The following is a 14,869-nucleotide window of genomic DNA, read 5'->3' on the forward strand; positions in this document are numbered from 1 at the left end:
ATCAGTTCAAAGCGCGGAAAACAAGCTGGCAAATCACTATTTAACTTTTAGGTTGTTTTCCATGCCACCGTGTGATATCGGCTCATCAATGGCTGACTGTGTGATGAAAGCCGATATCGTGTGTCACGTGGTGGAACTGTGTGAGTTGGCAGGTGTACTGGCTGCATACTTGAATTTAATAAGCCCCAATAGAGGTGTGTTTTCCTCATATGGTGTCAGAATCATGGTTTTCTGTTTTGTTTATTGAATCCACTGATGTCCCGTCAGATGGTCCAGTTTTGGAAAGTTTTCATCACAAGTGTTCTGGGGTGATTATCAAATGTACTTATCATGTCACTTGGGGCTAAGCTCATCAAAAGATTCTTGTCCAGGTTTTCTTCCACCTTATACCAAACTACTTTGTATTGTAGTTGTGCCACTAGGTAATAGCTCCCCATATCTATCAAAATTAAGTCCCTTCCTTCACTTACCGCTTTCCGAATGCTTAGCTTTTCATTGTTTCTCTTTCCTCCCCAAAAATTGCATTAGCATTTTGTCCACATCAGCAGGCCGTGATTCTGATAGCTAACACATAGGGGCATATTTATAATGAAGTGACAGAGTGCTACGTTAACCTTCCAGACTTAAAGCCGCACTCCCACACTTCATAGGCACTTGGCTGCACCATATTTACAGCAATATGATGCTGCCCTGCGCTTCTCCCTGCGCTGGCGCTAAACTTAGCAGCCTAGTGCCAATGCAGGCACCCTTGCACCATAGTGGAGGAGTGTCTGCGTTGAGGGGAAGAATGTTTTAATGCAGGAAGATGTCCCTGCACATAAACAATCTTTTATAATTACATTTTGTAACTTTCAAGTTCAAGTTCAAACGTCTTTATTTCGAAAATTTCTTCATAAAAGACAACAAGAAAATATATACAGGGTATGACTTCATAAATATTAAAATACAATTCATTCATTACACAGTAAAAATACAATTAAATAGTATCAAATGACGTTTCATAGAATTAAAAAAGTTTACGTATCAGTCATAAATCAAGGTGACAAAGTACAATTGGTTCCTACATTTAACTCGTTTGTAATTTTTCACCAAATAAGTGTCTGGCTCTGATGATCCAAGCCCATCCAAGGAATTTCGCCATACCTATGGATATCCACTCTGCACTATTGGATCTTAGGACTGCCAAAGCTTCCTCACACACACGTGTATTGATCCTTCTGCAAATGGGTTGGAGCCATTTGCGACGGGGTGCGGAGTAGGCTGGACAAGCAAAAAGGAGGTGGCCAACAGTTTCTTTTAGCTCACTACACCAGGGACAGAACATGGTTGATTGGTTACGCCATTTGTTTGTAAAAACCCTTACTGGTAAAGTGCCAACTCTAAATTGGTGATACAGTTTCCTATCTGCACTTTTGGTAATTTTGTCCCAGTAAATCTCAGTATGGGGGACCAATTTGTGGAGCAGAAAACTGCGAGAGCAAAACAAGATCTTCCTTTACAGTTGTTCAGAAAAGTTGTTTAAATTCCTTTTTCGACGGGAATACCTGATTTCCCGGATCTGACCACTGTAAGTGAAGATCCATTTTGTAACTTTCATGTGTGCTGCTTATTGCGTTACACATAGAAGTTGCAAAACGTCATTTCTTTTTTTTAAAAAATGTGTGTGCAGGAAGGAGCATCTTCCTGCACATAAACAATCAATGGCAATTTGCTGTTTCTATGTGAACAGCAAAAACAAGGAAATATAAAGCATTTCTCCTTGTTTCTCCAGTTTAAGACGAGGTTTTCCATGGTCATAATTTTGATGCTGCCTTCTATTTACGCCACCCTTGTAAATAGGGGGCAGTGTCAAAATCAATAGGTGTTGCGGTGGAACGCCCACTGCAACACCCATTGCCCTCCCCTTTCACGCTAAGTACAGTGTTAAAGGGTGCCTTATTTACAAGGCAGCGTTAAGGCGCATTTAGTGGCTTAAGACTGCCTTGTAAATAAGGCGAAGTCCCTATCCCCATCACATCACCTGAATGTAACGCTGTGGTGGCGATAGGGGCTTATAAATATGCCCCATAGTGTCCTCAAATGAGTATAGACATCAAGGCAGCATTATCCCCTTGGCCAAACATCCCTGTCCCATGAATGACAGTGGCAGTTTAAAACTTAAGTCTATTGACTTCCAACAGTTAGCTATCACATTACCTACATTTAATTTGCGGGAGAATGTGGCTTTTTTATAATTGATATTCTTAAATTTCTAAGGGCTGTAGTTTCCCACTGGAGAAGGAGTTTCGTAGGCTCACTTGTTGAACAGCTGTTAACAGTATCCAGTAGCAATAGCAGCGATTTATACTAATACCAGAAATTTCACCAAACTGATTCATCTCTCACAACAGTGAGTTACGATGAGCAGTGGACCCCTGAGTGACACAAACATGTCCTCAGCATGCACTGAAATGAATGGTCCCTGTTGGCAACCTCGGTTGCCTGTGAAAATCTTTACCTGCCTACGGGGCGGCCTGCTAGCCTGGAACTTGTGCCCTTTCCTTCTTCTGGTCCGGCTGTCCGCTGTCCTGGTCAGCGCCTCCCTTCTCTCCTCCCGCCGCCGCAATCCACCTCCATCTTTTACGGCCGCTGTGTGGGGGAGGGCGCTTGGTGTCAGGGACTGCAGGTTCCAGCCTGCAACACGGCCGGAAGCCCCCACCGCCAGAAACGCGCCAGGAGGCGCTTTAAAAATCAGCCTATACACCAGCGTCGCGGGAGCGCACGGGAGCCTCCCGGGAGAAGCCCGGGACAAGGGCGGGGCCATCTGTGGCCGTCCGGGGCTGGCCAAGGCTGGACATATCATATAGTCGTTGGACCAGCAGGTCAGTGATGAATCTGGACCTATATCTTTTGACCCTGTGGTAATTTGTGTTCCCTTGTCGACTAGAGTTATTCACTGTCCTATTTTCTCAGTGAATATATTTGAACCACATACAATATGGGGAAAAGAACACCTGTAGTGTTAGGGCCGAAAATCAGGCAGAAAATACCCGTAACAACTACTACTACCCCATTAACAAGCCTAACTTCCATCGATAAAATGCTGCAGAAGACCATCGGGGTTGTGGTAACAGCCATAGAGAACACTGAAAGACGCTTATCGCTTCCCCCAAGTGTGCCTATGCTTATGCACCCAGATAATACATCTACGGTTCTGGCCACTTAATTTGACTCTTTGCTTGTAGCATCATACGCAGGACTACCTGGAGCCGAGTCTAACGAGAACTGCCCAATACAGGATATGATGTCATCAGACCATCTGAATACAGGAAGCAGGCTCTCATCCACTCCTACCATGTATTTACCAAATATGATTATGAGCCAAGACTCGCCCCCATTCATAGTAGATGATTCGGTAGAACTAGAGGGCACAGAAGCTTGCCCAAGTATTGATTTGGTAGACACAGTGAAGGAAAACATTGACAGTCCATTAGTACGAACTAGGGGGCAAAAAGCTAAGAGTAAACTGAAACACACTACTAACGAGTTACCAACAAACAAGCAAAGGGGCAAAGGTGGGCGCAAGCAGCGGAGGGTGGCACATAACCCAGTAGGGCAGAGAGCGGACAAGGGAGAGGGGCAGCCCAATGACATAGATACCCAAACCTCAGAGGCAAGAATAGAGATGGTGAACGAAGGTTTCTGGGGGAGATTGGAGACCCTGTTTTCTACCTTATTAGGGCCCATTAGTCTAAAAATCTCAAATATTGAAAAGAGGTTGGGAGCTATAGATGAACAAGTAGTTATCCGCTGACCCTGGTTTCTGGACCAGGGTCAGCGGACTCGATAATTCTCTCGCCTCGGTGCCCACTCTGATCAGCGATCACACTCGGCAACTCTGGGCATTAGCTTGCCTCATCTTCACTAACGGCCCCACCAGACCGCCGGGGATGCCTGGTCTCACCCTGGAGATACCCATTAAGGGACCATCCCTCAGGGAAGCCAGGAAGGGTTTCGCAGCGGTCGAAGCGCCTTGGGACCCTACGGGTAAGTAGTGCGCTATATAAAATGCCAATACATACATACATACGTTAAATTTAGCACAGGGCCTAGTTTAACAAGAAAAACTAACCCAGGGACAATTACTGGAACTAATGTTAAATATAATAAAACTAACACAAAAACAGATGTCCGTAACAAAGCCCCCTCCCTAACTCCAAGTACAAGCAAAAACACAGTAAATACCCAACTCCCAGTGAAACAGGTACCTAAACCAAGTCTGACAAAGGCAACTAGTTCAGGAGGTGTAAACCCAGCCTCAGATAATAGCAAAGTGGTACCCACTGGACAAGTTAATAGGGGCACTAAGCACCCCCCAGCAGATAAGGAAGGCCAGACCCCAGTAACCAGCCCATATTAGTTTACCCCTGGAATGCGGGGCCTATGTTGTGGTTTTTGTTAATGTCCCGAAATTACGGAAGGATCAAGAGGAAAATCCCGCAAGCCTTAAAAACAAAACCCTCCATTGGCTATTTGCAAATTGCAACTTCCCAATGGAAGAAGCCAATCAGATTATCCTAACACAAAGGGTGGGATGGGTGGGCCCGCTTAGGAAAAAATTTGAGGAAACTGTATAATTATAAATTTCAGATCCCCCCATTGGGCCCAGAATACGCTTGCCAACGCCCCACTGCCTTCACCTTGGGAGTTTAATACAACTCTCCTCCCTTTAGGTTATGTTTATAGGCATTTAATGGACCCTAATTTCAACTTTAGGAATAACCCCCAACTGTGTCATCAGGCGACATTTCCAATGCACCTAATGCCACGCCCATGTTTTACTATCTCTCCCCAGTACAATCTAAGAGATATGAGTAACCCAAGGAATAATCAAAATATGCCCCGAGACGAGGCGAGGTACATATATAACATCCCAACGCATAATCGGTTTGAACAAGTGTTTTCAAACCTGGATGATCAAGATTGACTGGGAAATCATAAGGGCGGTACCAAACTTCAGGAGGCAAGTGTAATATGGGAACATTTACCACCCACCCAAACTAAACCAGTTAAGGGAACAGTAGTGCATGACCAAATTCCCTTACTTATAGCAACACAAGGGAATGAGAATACAACACTGACAAATGTTGAGTTAGTCATAGATAGAGGTGATAGGAGGAAGCCAGTCATTCCTACTAGTAAGTCTGACTTGACAATCCTTAGCTGGAACGTTGCTGGGTTGGAATCAAGATTGTTAGACCCGCAATGGGTACAGTTATTGGGTGATAAAGATATTGTCATGTTTCAGGAGACATGGGCCACTGAAAATTTGTATATAGAGGGCTACCATTGTTTTAGTGTGATAGCACCAAAGCCTGATTTTGGTCGCGCAATAGGCGGCCTTTTTATTGGGATCAAAATATCGGCTGGTGGCACTATTAGGGATTTACCAACTAAGAGCCGGAATATACAGGTTCTAGAATACAAAAGACAGATCCGGATTTATTTAATACATTTTTATAACAATGATTTTAATTCTGTCCCAAATAGAAATTTCATAGAGCTCTCCAACGTTCTATTAAATCTGGAACAAAATATAGATACAGATGAGGAGAAAGGGATCCTCATTGGGGGGGATTTTAATGCGAAAATCACGACGAACCACCGGTCAAAGGGAAAAACTCAACTCAACCTTGCTGAGCGAAGGGGCCTAGAATTAGATAACTTGTTAACTGAACATATTCTCAGTAACGCTTTGGAAGCAGGACATTCTGCTAGCAATAACTATGCCCCTACCTTTAAAGGCAGAGATTGCTCTTCGACAATTGATTTCATCTTTATGCCCCCTCATTTAATAGATCTAATAATAACGACCACAGTGCTGGAAACATCATTTGGAGACCATACCCCCCTTATAGTTACCCTATGCTTAGGCCCAAGCCCCGTATATGCTAACTTGCACGGAGCAAGAGATTTCACCCCTTCCGGAGATGGCTTGCGGTTGAAATGGAGGGGAGTTGATAGTGGTTTCATATTAGAAATTGTGAAAAAGGAACACTCCCACCTGATTAACTCCTGCCTATCTTTTGATGGGAACGGTTTAAGGGTAATCATGGATTTTGTCAAATTATGTTCTGCTATAAAAACTTGCCTATCAGTCCCTTTACCAAAGACAGAGAAAGATCCAAGGTGGTTTAACTCCGCCTGCTCGACCGCAAATAGGGCATTGCGCAGGGCTTTAACTAGGAAACCTGATGTATAGCAGAGGTACAGGTAGCTAGGAAAGATTATAAATCTAGAATCGCTGATCGGAAAGCCGCATTACTGACGGAGCAGTGGGAGTTACTGGTCGAAAGTGCAAATCAGAAAAGCAGTGACTGCTTCTGGACTGCCGTCGGAAAAATGCGAGACATGGGCAAACAATTAACCACAACCAGTTGCACCATAACCAGTAGTGCCTGGGAGGCCCACTTCTCTAAAATATACGCCACTCCAATTGAGAAGACAACAAGTTTTGTTCCTGGGCAACTGCGCTGTCTGCAGATTGGTCTCCAAGAGGTAGAAGTATCCATCAGACAGAGCCTTGGTAACAAGGCTCCTGGTCCTGATGGACTCCCAATCGATGTTATTAAGTGGAGCCCTGATTTATGGGCACCAATTTTACTCAACGTTTTCAATAGTTTGCCCTTAGTGCCTATGCCCAATACCTGGTCCACTAGCACAATCGTCCCAATATTTATTAAAGGCGATAGGTCAGATCCGACCAACTATAGGCCAATTTCGCTCTTAGATAATACCTTAAAAATCTTGGGGCGAGTTCTTTATAATAGGGTGTTGGAGTGGGCGGAAGATTGTGAATTGTTGGACCCCTGTCAGATGGGGTTCAGAAGCAGGGTGGGCACGGTCGAGCAATGTTTAAACCTGAAATTGGTGATTGACAAGTATAACATTGCTCGATCGTCCCCTATCTATCTTGCATTTATGGATCTTTCATCCGCTTTCAATCTAGTCAACAGATCTAAACGTTGGTCCATTCTTTTGGACTATGGACTGGATGAGGCTCTTGTAAACTTTTTAGCTTATCTCCAAACTGACCTTAAAGCGCAATTTAGGATTGGGGTGGGTGGGGAAGTCTCCGGGCCTATTAAAATAGGAAAAGGGGTTAGACAGGGGTGCGTTTTAGCTCCCCTGCTTTTTATTATCATTTATATCAATGGGCTAACCAATCCCTTAAAACAGGCGACTCCAGACGTGCCAATAATTAAGGGGCAACCGCTACCGGTCCTCTTAAAAGCAGATGATGCTGTCCTTATGGGCCGCACCCCAAATGTGCTCTGCCTACTTGTTAAAACATTTGTACAATATATGGAGGCGCTAGATATCCGTGTGAATTTAAAAAAATCTTTTATTATGTCTTGTGGCCAGGGAAACGGAAGCTCAATACTATACATGTTGGGACTGACAAGTTGGAATCTGTGAGTACATTCCCGTATTTGGGGATGGTTTTTGCTACGAACGGCTCATGGAGTGGACATTTGGTCCACGCCACGGGCAAGTTCTCAAAAGCCATCAACTCCATCTTGAGCTTGCCCCGTCAAAAGAAAATAGGCGCCTCTAAAGCCAAATTTAATTTTTTTTTAAATTACAGTGTGTACCAGTAGTCTCATATGGGGCTGAAGTTTGGGGTTTGGGAAACAGTTATAGCATCCAACGAGAAGAAAGTCGTTTTTGTAGAAAGATCTTGGGTGCCCCAATCTCTTCTTCTGAGTTCATTTGTCATAATGACCTAAACCTGCCCTATGTATGTGATTTTATCAGGTCTAGACCAGCTTTGTTCTGGTTCAGGATCTGGAAGAATAACTCAGCTGCCCTAACACAGGACATCATAAATGATTGTCTTAGCTGCGAAAAGGGTTTAGCAATTCCCTGGCTCGCATGAATTTCTAAGACCCTGTGTGCTGTGGGCAGGGGAGACCTTTTCTCTGACCCATCCAAAATAGAGCTCAAAGACAAGAATGAGTTAAAACACACACTATATGCACTTTATAATTCTGAAAGAATGGGAAAGGAATTACTCAAATCATCAGTTGTGACTTACATGGGGAATGACTTGATTAGGCAACCACTCCCACTATATCTTACCCTCTCCATGACCAACTGGGAAAGATCGTTGCTGTTTCGTCTAAGGGCTGGCACTGTAAAATTTTTATTGTGTTTCCCCTTGGGTTACCACCAGACATCACATTTTAAACCATGCCCTTGTGACGGGATAAGTACACAAAATGATTTGCACTTCCTATTTTTCTGTACATTTTATTTAAAGTATATTAAATGGTTTTTATCATCATATTTTAGAAAACGTAGGCCGCTTTCTTTAAGGGATTCTTATCTAATGTTGATTTCTCTTGACACCGATGAATTGGTTTTTCGCACTAGCACTTTCTTGAGATTGATTATTCGTGTACGTAAAATGATGGAAAGCTCGTCTATATTTGACGTATGAGAGTTGTAACAAATTCTAACTATTGTAAATAGATTTGTAAAGAGATTATGGGACTGTTTTCTTGTATATTGCTTTTATGAATTTTATGTAATTCGAATAAAGGTCTTTTGAACTTTGAACTTTGAATGGTCTACATTTCCTATCCATATTCCCTGTCCTTTCTTTTTTTTCAGTAGTATAGTGGCTAGAGGTTCAACTATCAAGGTAAACAGTAAGAAAACAGATGGGTTCTCTGTCTGGTTCCCTTACCCATCTCCCATCTGCTCACACTCCTGCTAATAGAGCAGTATGCAGTAATTGAACTTAGCAGACACATTTCGGACCACAATACATCTTTTTCAGGTCTAGCAATATATAAGCCCCTCCATTTGTGTCAAATGCTTTCTCAATATTGAGACTGCACAGATGCATGATTTACAATCTCTCATCTGATGCTTTGTAAGTTGACTGAGACGCCAAGGGAGTTAGCAAGAATAAGTCAATTCAATGTTTGTGAAGCTCATTTGGCCACACAGTAAGGACCAGGATTTGATGATTGAGATTAAGGAATCTTATTTCCAATTAATAGTCAATTCAATATATATTCATGTCAGGAGAATATTAAAAAGGTACAAGATTACAGCTGGCAAGAAGAAATATTGCAACTGGTTCAGTCTTAGTAGGATAAGATACACATTAATCACAGCCACAGCAATACAAAAACAAATATTTAGAAATAGGTGTTCATTAAAGAAACTCCAACTCCCTCTCCTAAACATATATACATACTTAAATCCTCTAATAAAGATTCTAAGTTTAGACTAAGAATGGTTTATAAAGTGTGGTCTCAAGGAAAGTCGGAAATGTGAGTAGGTGTCAGCATACTGAAGTCTCCAGTAGAAGTCTTTCAAAACTGGAATAAGTGTTTAGCATGAAGCTTCACACTTTTAAGAATAAAGGAAGCAGAGAGGTCTGTACCCCTCAAAGTCTAAGGAAATATGCTTTGTCTCCCAACAATTTCAACTTTAATTAAAACAAACAGAAACTTCAGCAACATTTGTATCTGTTCCCATCCCATTAAGTGCCGATCTTTCACTTCTCGTGATATGCAACATCCCCTGAGTTTCCCATTCTACATAACTTGGACTGTCACTGAAACCTTGAGCGTCCCCTCATTCCTGATACAGCAGGCTTCATCTGCTCATAAGGGTTTCTCTTCACATTTCTTGTCAAAATGTCACTTCTCTGACCTTACTATCGAGAAACTAATACAAATAACAATAATACTGTCTCTAGCTAATGACACCTTGACATGCAAAAGAGATGGGTAATTGTGTTTAAGGGAACATAACACATTAGTCATATAATATCTGTCAAAAAAGATAATTTGGGCACGTACATCTGTACGAAAACCTAATGCTATACTGGCATTCTATTACATTTATACTATTACCTTTGTGAATTGGGTTCATTATGTTTTCAAACGTTTCCAGTCACTATTAAAAAAACAAAATTATATAAGGGATTGCCATTTCACCAAGGACAGTGGAATCAGTTTCAAGACTCTTGAGTGCAATTGCTGCACCCTAAAGCATTTAATGCTGCCACCAGCCATGGCCTGTGCACAGCATGGGATGGTACAGTTGCAAAGACAGGAATTGTTAGTTCTTATTAATTGGGCCGGATTCCCAAAGGCATGTTTGGCAAGAAGATATGTTTGCGACCAGAAATGCCTTCATTTATGATTGTCAGGAATTCGCACTATGATTCCTAAGGGGCAGAGATGACATTAGTGCACTCAGGAATAGGAGGGTTGTAGGAGCACTCCGAATTTATCTAAGTTTTTCTGTTTTTTTACACTGGTGCTGCGATTGTTAAGGGTTGTCAGTCCTGGTTTTAGAACAAGTACCATTGAAACAAGGCGTGAACAACCATCAGAAATTATTACAACGTGAACTCTTTTGGATAAGATATCTAAACACAATGATACCCATTGGTCTCAATGACAAGTACGATTTAGCGTGTTATCTGTAGGTATAATCGCAACAGAATAACCAATAGAGAGACATTTTGTCATAATACACCAGTGTAACTCACATATTCATTAAGAACAATTATGTTTTGTGATCAGGGAAATGTAACTGTTAAACAAAACCAGTGATATCACTATTGAGAAATTCATAAGTAACCAGATGTAAGGTTTGCATGATGTTCTTATGTACTGCATAACCTGATGCATATTGATTCACTTACTAAGTCCCACTACAGATTCCGAATGATGTACTGCATAACCTGATGCATATTGATTCACACACTAAGTCCCACTACAGATTCCGAATGATGAACCAATTCAACACAATCAATAGGTTCTATAAGCGAGAATACACTAGAGTTACAAACAGCCCTTAGAGGTTCAAAGTACACACATTATAAGCTAGTGGACAACAGTCCCAGTACCACCTAAATAAAACACAGTATCACTTAAATGAGTTACTATACATTTTAACCCAATAAATTCCGTAACAACAGTTCGTTTTAACACATGGGTTAAATATGGCAGGATAACCATACTACTATGGCATTGTCAGAATAACGATAGTACTCATTAGCCAAACGAATGAGGCAGGAGTTTAATCGCCCATCTAAATAAAGTTATTAGGAACTATGGCATTGTCAGAATAACGACAGTACTCATTAGCCAAACGAATGAGACATGAGTTTAATCGCTCATCTAAATAAAGTTATTAGGAATTCGATCCACCCACGGACTCGAAAACCCTTTCAAAGATGGCCGCCACAAATTTTAACTATCCCAGACACACGGGCGAACAGTCCGTCGTCTAATGAGAACTCCGCGAAACTGACGCGGAGTTAAACGGAATCAGTAGATAAACAGGGACCGGAGGACACAGACGCTAGTGCGGAGTGCGGGAATCGTTCAGAGCAGACGCTACGTTAACCACAGGTATGACAGGAATATTTATACCAAGACTAAGTAACAGACTTGGGAATAACCTACGAGGGTGCTCATGCTGTTACATTTCGGTTTTTTTATAGATCGGGATAACAAAGAACAAAGCACAGGTAAACACGGCAAGCTACCGCAAGCCGGTTCTCTCAGAAATGTATTTACCATCATTCAAAACTAAAACATAGAAATGATTTGTATATTTCAGAAACCTGAGGCACATTTGAATCAGGTATGTGGAAAACTAATCATGTAGAAAGATGGTCTACCTAAACAGATATACATACTGAAGACCTTGTTACCCATTATTTTTTCAGAGACTTGAGATACCGTCTTTTAAGGTATGTAAGACAACCTTAGGCAAGTTGATAGTTCTTACACAAGTGTATATGGCATCATCATATAGTGGCTTGTACTTATGTTTTAAACACAGATACAAGGGCCATACTGAGTGACAGGACTAAGATCATACATTACCACAAGGATCAGGTACGCAAACATCACGGTTATACATTTACAGAACCCCCCACCATAAATTGACACTTACACCATGTTTTTTCAATTTTCTTTTATAGATACTGCCCCTGATGAAGGCACACACGAGTGCCGAAATGCATTGGGCTCATTCGTAAAATGTTGATTAAATGTATTATATTACATGTGCCAAGTATAAACTGATGAACATGGAATGTATAAGTCCTGTGAATACATGTCAGTAATGAAATAGTATTGTGTATGTCTTTAAAAAAATGTAACTACGATTCATATGAAAAACAATACGAGTTAGAGAAAAAATAAATGTGTGGAACATAACACAAGAGTGGTTTAAAACACAGTTTGATTTAATAAGATTTTGTAAAGCGCCACAGCGCCACGTGAACAGTGCGCGATTGGGTGGTAACTCAACATTAGTGCACTCAGGGCTAGATGTAGGTAACTTCTATTTACCGAATTTTACCGATTCGGTATTTATGAATCGGTAAATATGAAGCAGGGAGATGTAGGTATATTTTAATCTGGAATTACCAAATCGGTAACTTTCGGTATTTACCGATTCGGTAAATACCGAATCGGTATTGCCCATTGATTCCTATGGGCCTTGAAGCTCATAGGAATCAATGGGCAATACCGATTCGGTATGTACCGAATCGGTAAATACCGAATCCTGCAAGGGTTCAGGGGGTGTCACTTTGACGCCCTCTAGCACCCCAAATACAGGCATGTGTGACATGTGGCACACATACATGCCCTAAGGGCATGTCTGTGTGTCACATGGCACAGGTGTGCATGCACAGATGTGCATGCACACCTGAATTCGGTATTTTACCACCCAATTGGATTGGGTGGTAAAATACCGATTCTGAAGGGCCTGTGACACTCTTAGGAGTGTCACCTACATGTGGATTTACCGAATCGGTAAAATTACCAATTCGGTATTTTACAGAATCTGTAAATTTACCGAATTGGTAAATTTACCGATTCTGTAAAATGATGGCCCCTACATGCCAAATCCTAAATACCGGTCGGTAACGGCCGAAATCGTCCGTTACTGACCAGTATTTTCTCTCCTACATCTGGCCCTTAATTCTCCACCTCAAGCTAAGGGAAATACAGAGTTGTAAATGCCCACGCAAAAGTTTGGGATTGTATAAAATAATGCCGTGATTAATTAGCCATATAAGCCATGTAAAACTGTAAGACTGTGAACGCCTACAAATGCTTTTATATTTTTAGCATCTACAATCTCTTATTCAACTTTTTACCATCATGGACATGGGGTTTTACTCCAGGAAAGGGCTAGGACAGGGGTTTTTAACCCCTGGTCTGGGGACCCCTGGGGGTCCCCTACACCTGCTTAGAAAAATGTAATATATGCATATGAATAAAATGTATTTAATAAATAAGCAAGATGTAAAATTGAAATATAGAAACGGTTCTGTAAATGTGAAGGACTTTGAAATTGGAGTCTAAAAATTAAGTTGGCTATCCTCAAGACTATTCGGTGGAGCAGTGCAAGTGAATCAAACAGAATATAATATGATAAATGAGCGGCCTCAATTGACTCTTTTTTATTTTGCAGATTACTACTACTACTATCAGATATTTTCTTCACGTCCTGTCGAAATGCCACTGCTGCTGATTGGAGCAAAGACCTGCAATTGCCTGTACAATCTCTCTGAATCGACAAACCAGACTGAAAAGATTAAAGAAGGGATGCTGTGTGGTGTAAGCCAGAACCTTCAAAATGGCAGTTGCCCTGTAAGTGCAGCTCAATTTGCTCCTAAACATTGAAATGTAAATAGACTAGATTGGTCCCCACAATTCCAGCCAAGTGCCCAATGTAGCATTGCATTTTGCAGCCGCAAAGCCTGCAATTCTCAAAATCACTGTTTCTGTGACCACACAATACAGGTATGCAATGGATCAAAGACATGATTGGAGTTGGAAAAGACTTTCTATTACCAAAATGTCTCTTTCGACTCGTTACAAATTACAGTTAGAAGGGAGCTTGAAAAGAGTTCCACCTCCTGTTTGCTATTCATAATTAAATGTATCAGTGGTATGTGACTGCAATTACAGTGGCAAGTTGTAATGGTATCAGATTCACAAAAGAGAAGCTGTCCCTCTGGGACAGGTTCCCCTTAGTGAATCATGGTGTTTGATCACCTTTTGGGGGGGAGACAGTGGTCGCAGAAACCACTGTTTCCTTCCACTGATTTGCCGCCAAATGGGACAAAACAGCCCTTATCCCTCTAAGGGACAAAGGTTGGAAAAAAACGGTCCTTTAGGGCATGCATTAATTTTGCAAACCACAATTCCTGCATTCACAGCTAATCGCAGGGGGTCATAAATATCAATCTGTTTAATTAATATTATTCTGGTAATTTCGCAGGTCATTTTTCTGCTCTATGGGAATGGACAGTGTGCGATGCTACCTGTTTGTACATAGGTGGCATTGCAAATTGCATACATTTTCACAAATCAGTCGATGTAAAATTTAATTTGCACATCCTTCTTCATGAACAGGGATCAATGCACTGGGCATCTAGAGACTTACATTTTCTGGAAGTGTTGTGTACAATTTCTGAGAGTGATGTGCTGTGCAGCATTTTGTGGTGCTGAAGAAAGTGAAGGATATGACGGATATACAATATATAAATCCACAGGTACTGCTAGAAACTGGGCTTTTTTGTAGCCCCCCCCCCCACACACACACACAGTTTGTGCCCCTTTTTGGACTGCTAGAAGCTGATTTTGTACTCTGATAGTGCACTGGGACTTGCTAACCAGTGGAACCTAGGGAAAGGGTGGTAAAGGGGGCCCCAAGGCTGCAGCCAGCACTGTTTGTTCCACCCTGTGTGACCAAGTTAAAGTGTGTCAGCAGGTTTGCCATTGCAGCCCTGCACGAGCAGCCTGACTACTGGAGTGACTCTACACAC

The 14,869-nt window shown here is 41.7% G+C and overlaps 1 protein-coding gene across 2 annotated transcripts in view; it reads left to right on the forward strand.

The window, feature by feature from the left end:
- Positions 1-14,869, forward strand: part of LOC147703583 (uncharacterized) — a 1,699,045-nt gene that overhangs the window by 807,167 nt on the left and 877,009 nt on the right. For both annotated transcript variants that reach the window (XM_086931923.1, XM_086931924.1), the window contains exon 12: positions 13,510-13,688. In XM_086931923.1, the coding sequence (XP_086788049.1) occupies positions 13,510-13,688 (179 nt within the window). The remainder of the gene's footprint in view (positions 1-13,509; positions 13,689-14,869) is intronic.

Source organism: Lissotriton vulgaris, chromosome 7 (genome assembly GCF_964263255.1).
Source record: "Lissotriton vulgaris chromosome 7, aLisVul1.2, whole genome shotgun sequence".
NCBI classification, from domain to species: Eukaryota; Metazoa; Chordata; class Amphibia; order Caudata; family Salamandridae; genus Lissotriton; species Lissotriton vulgaris.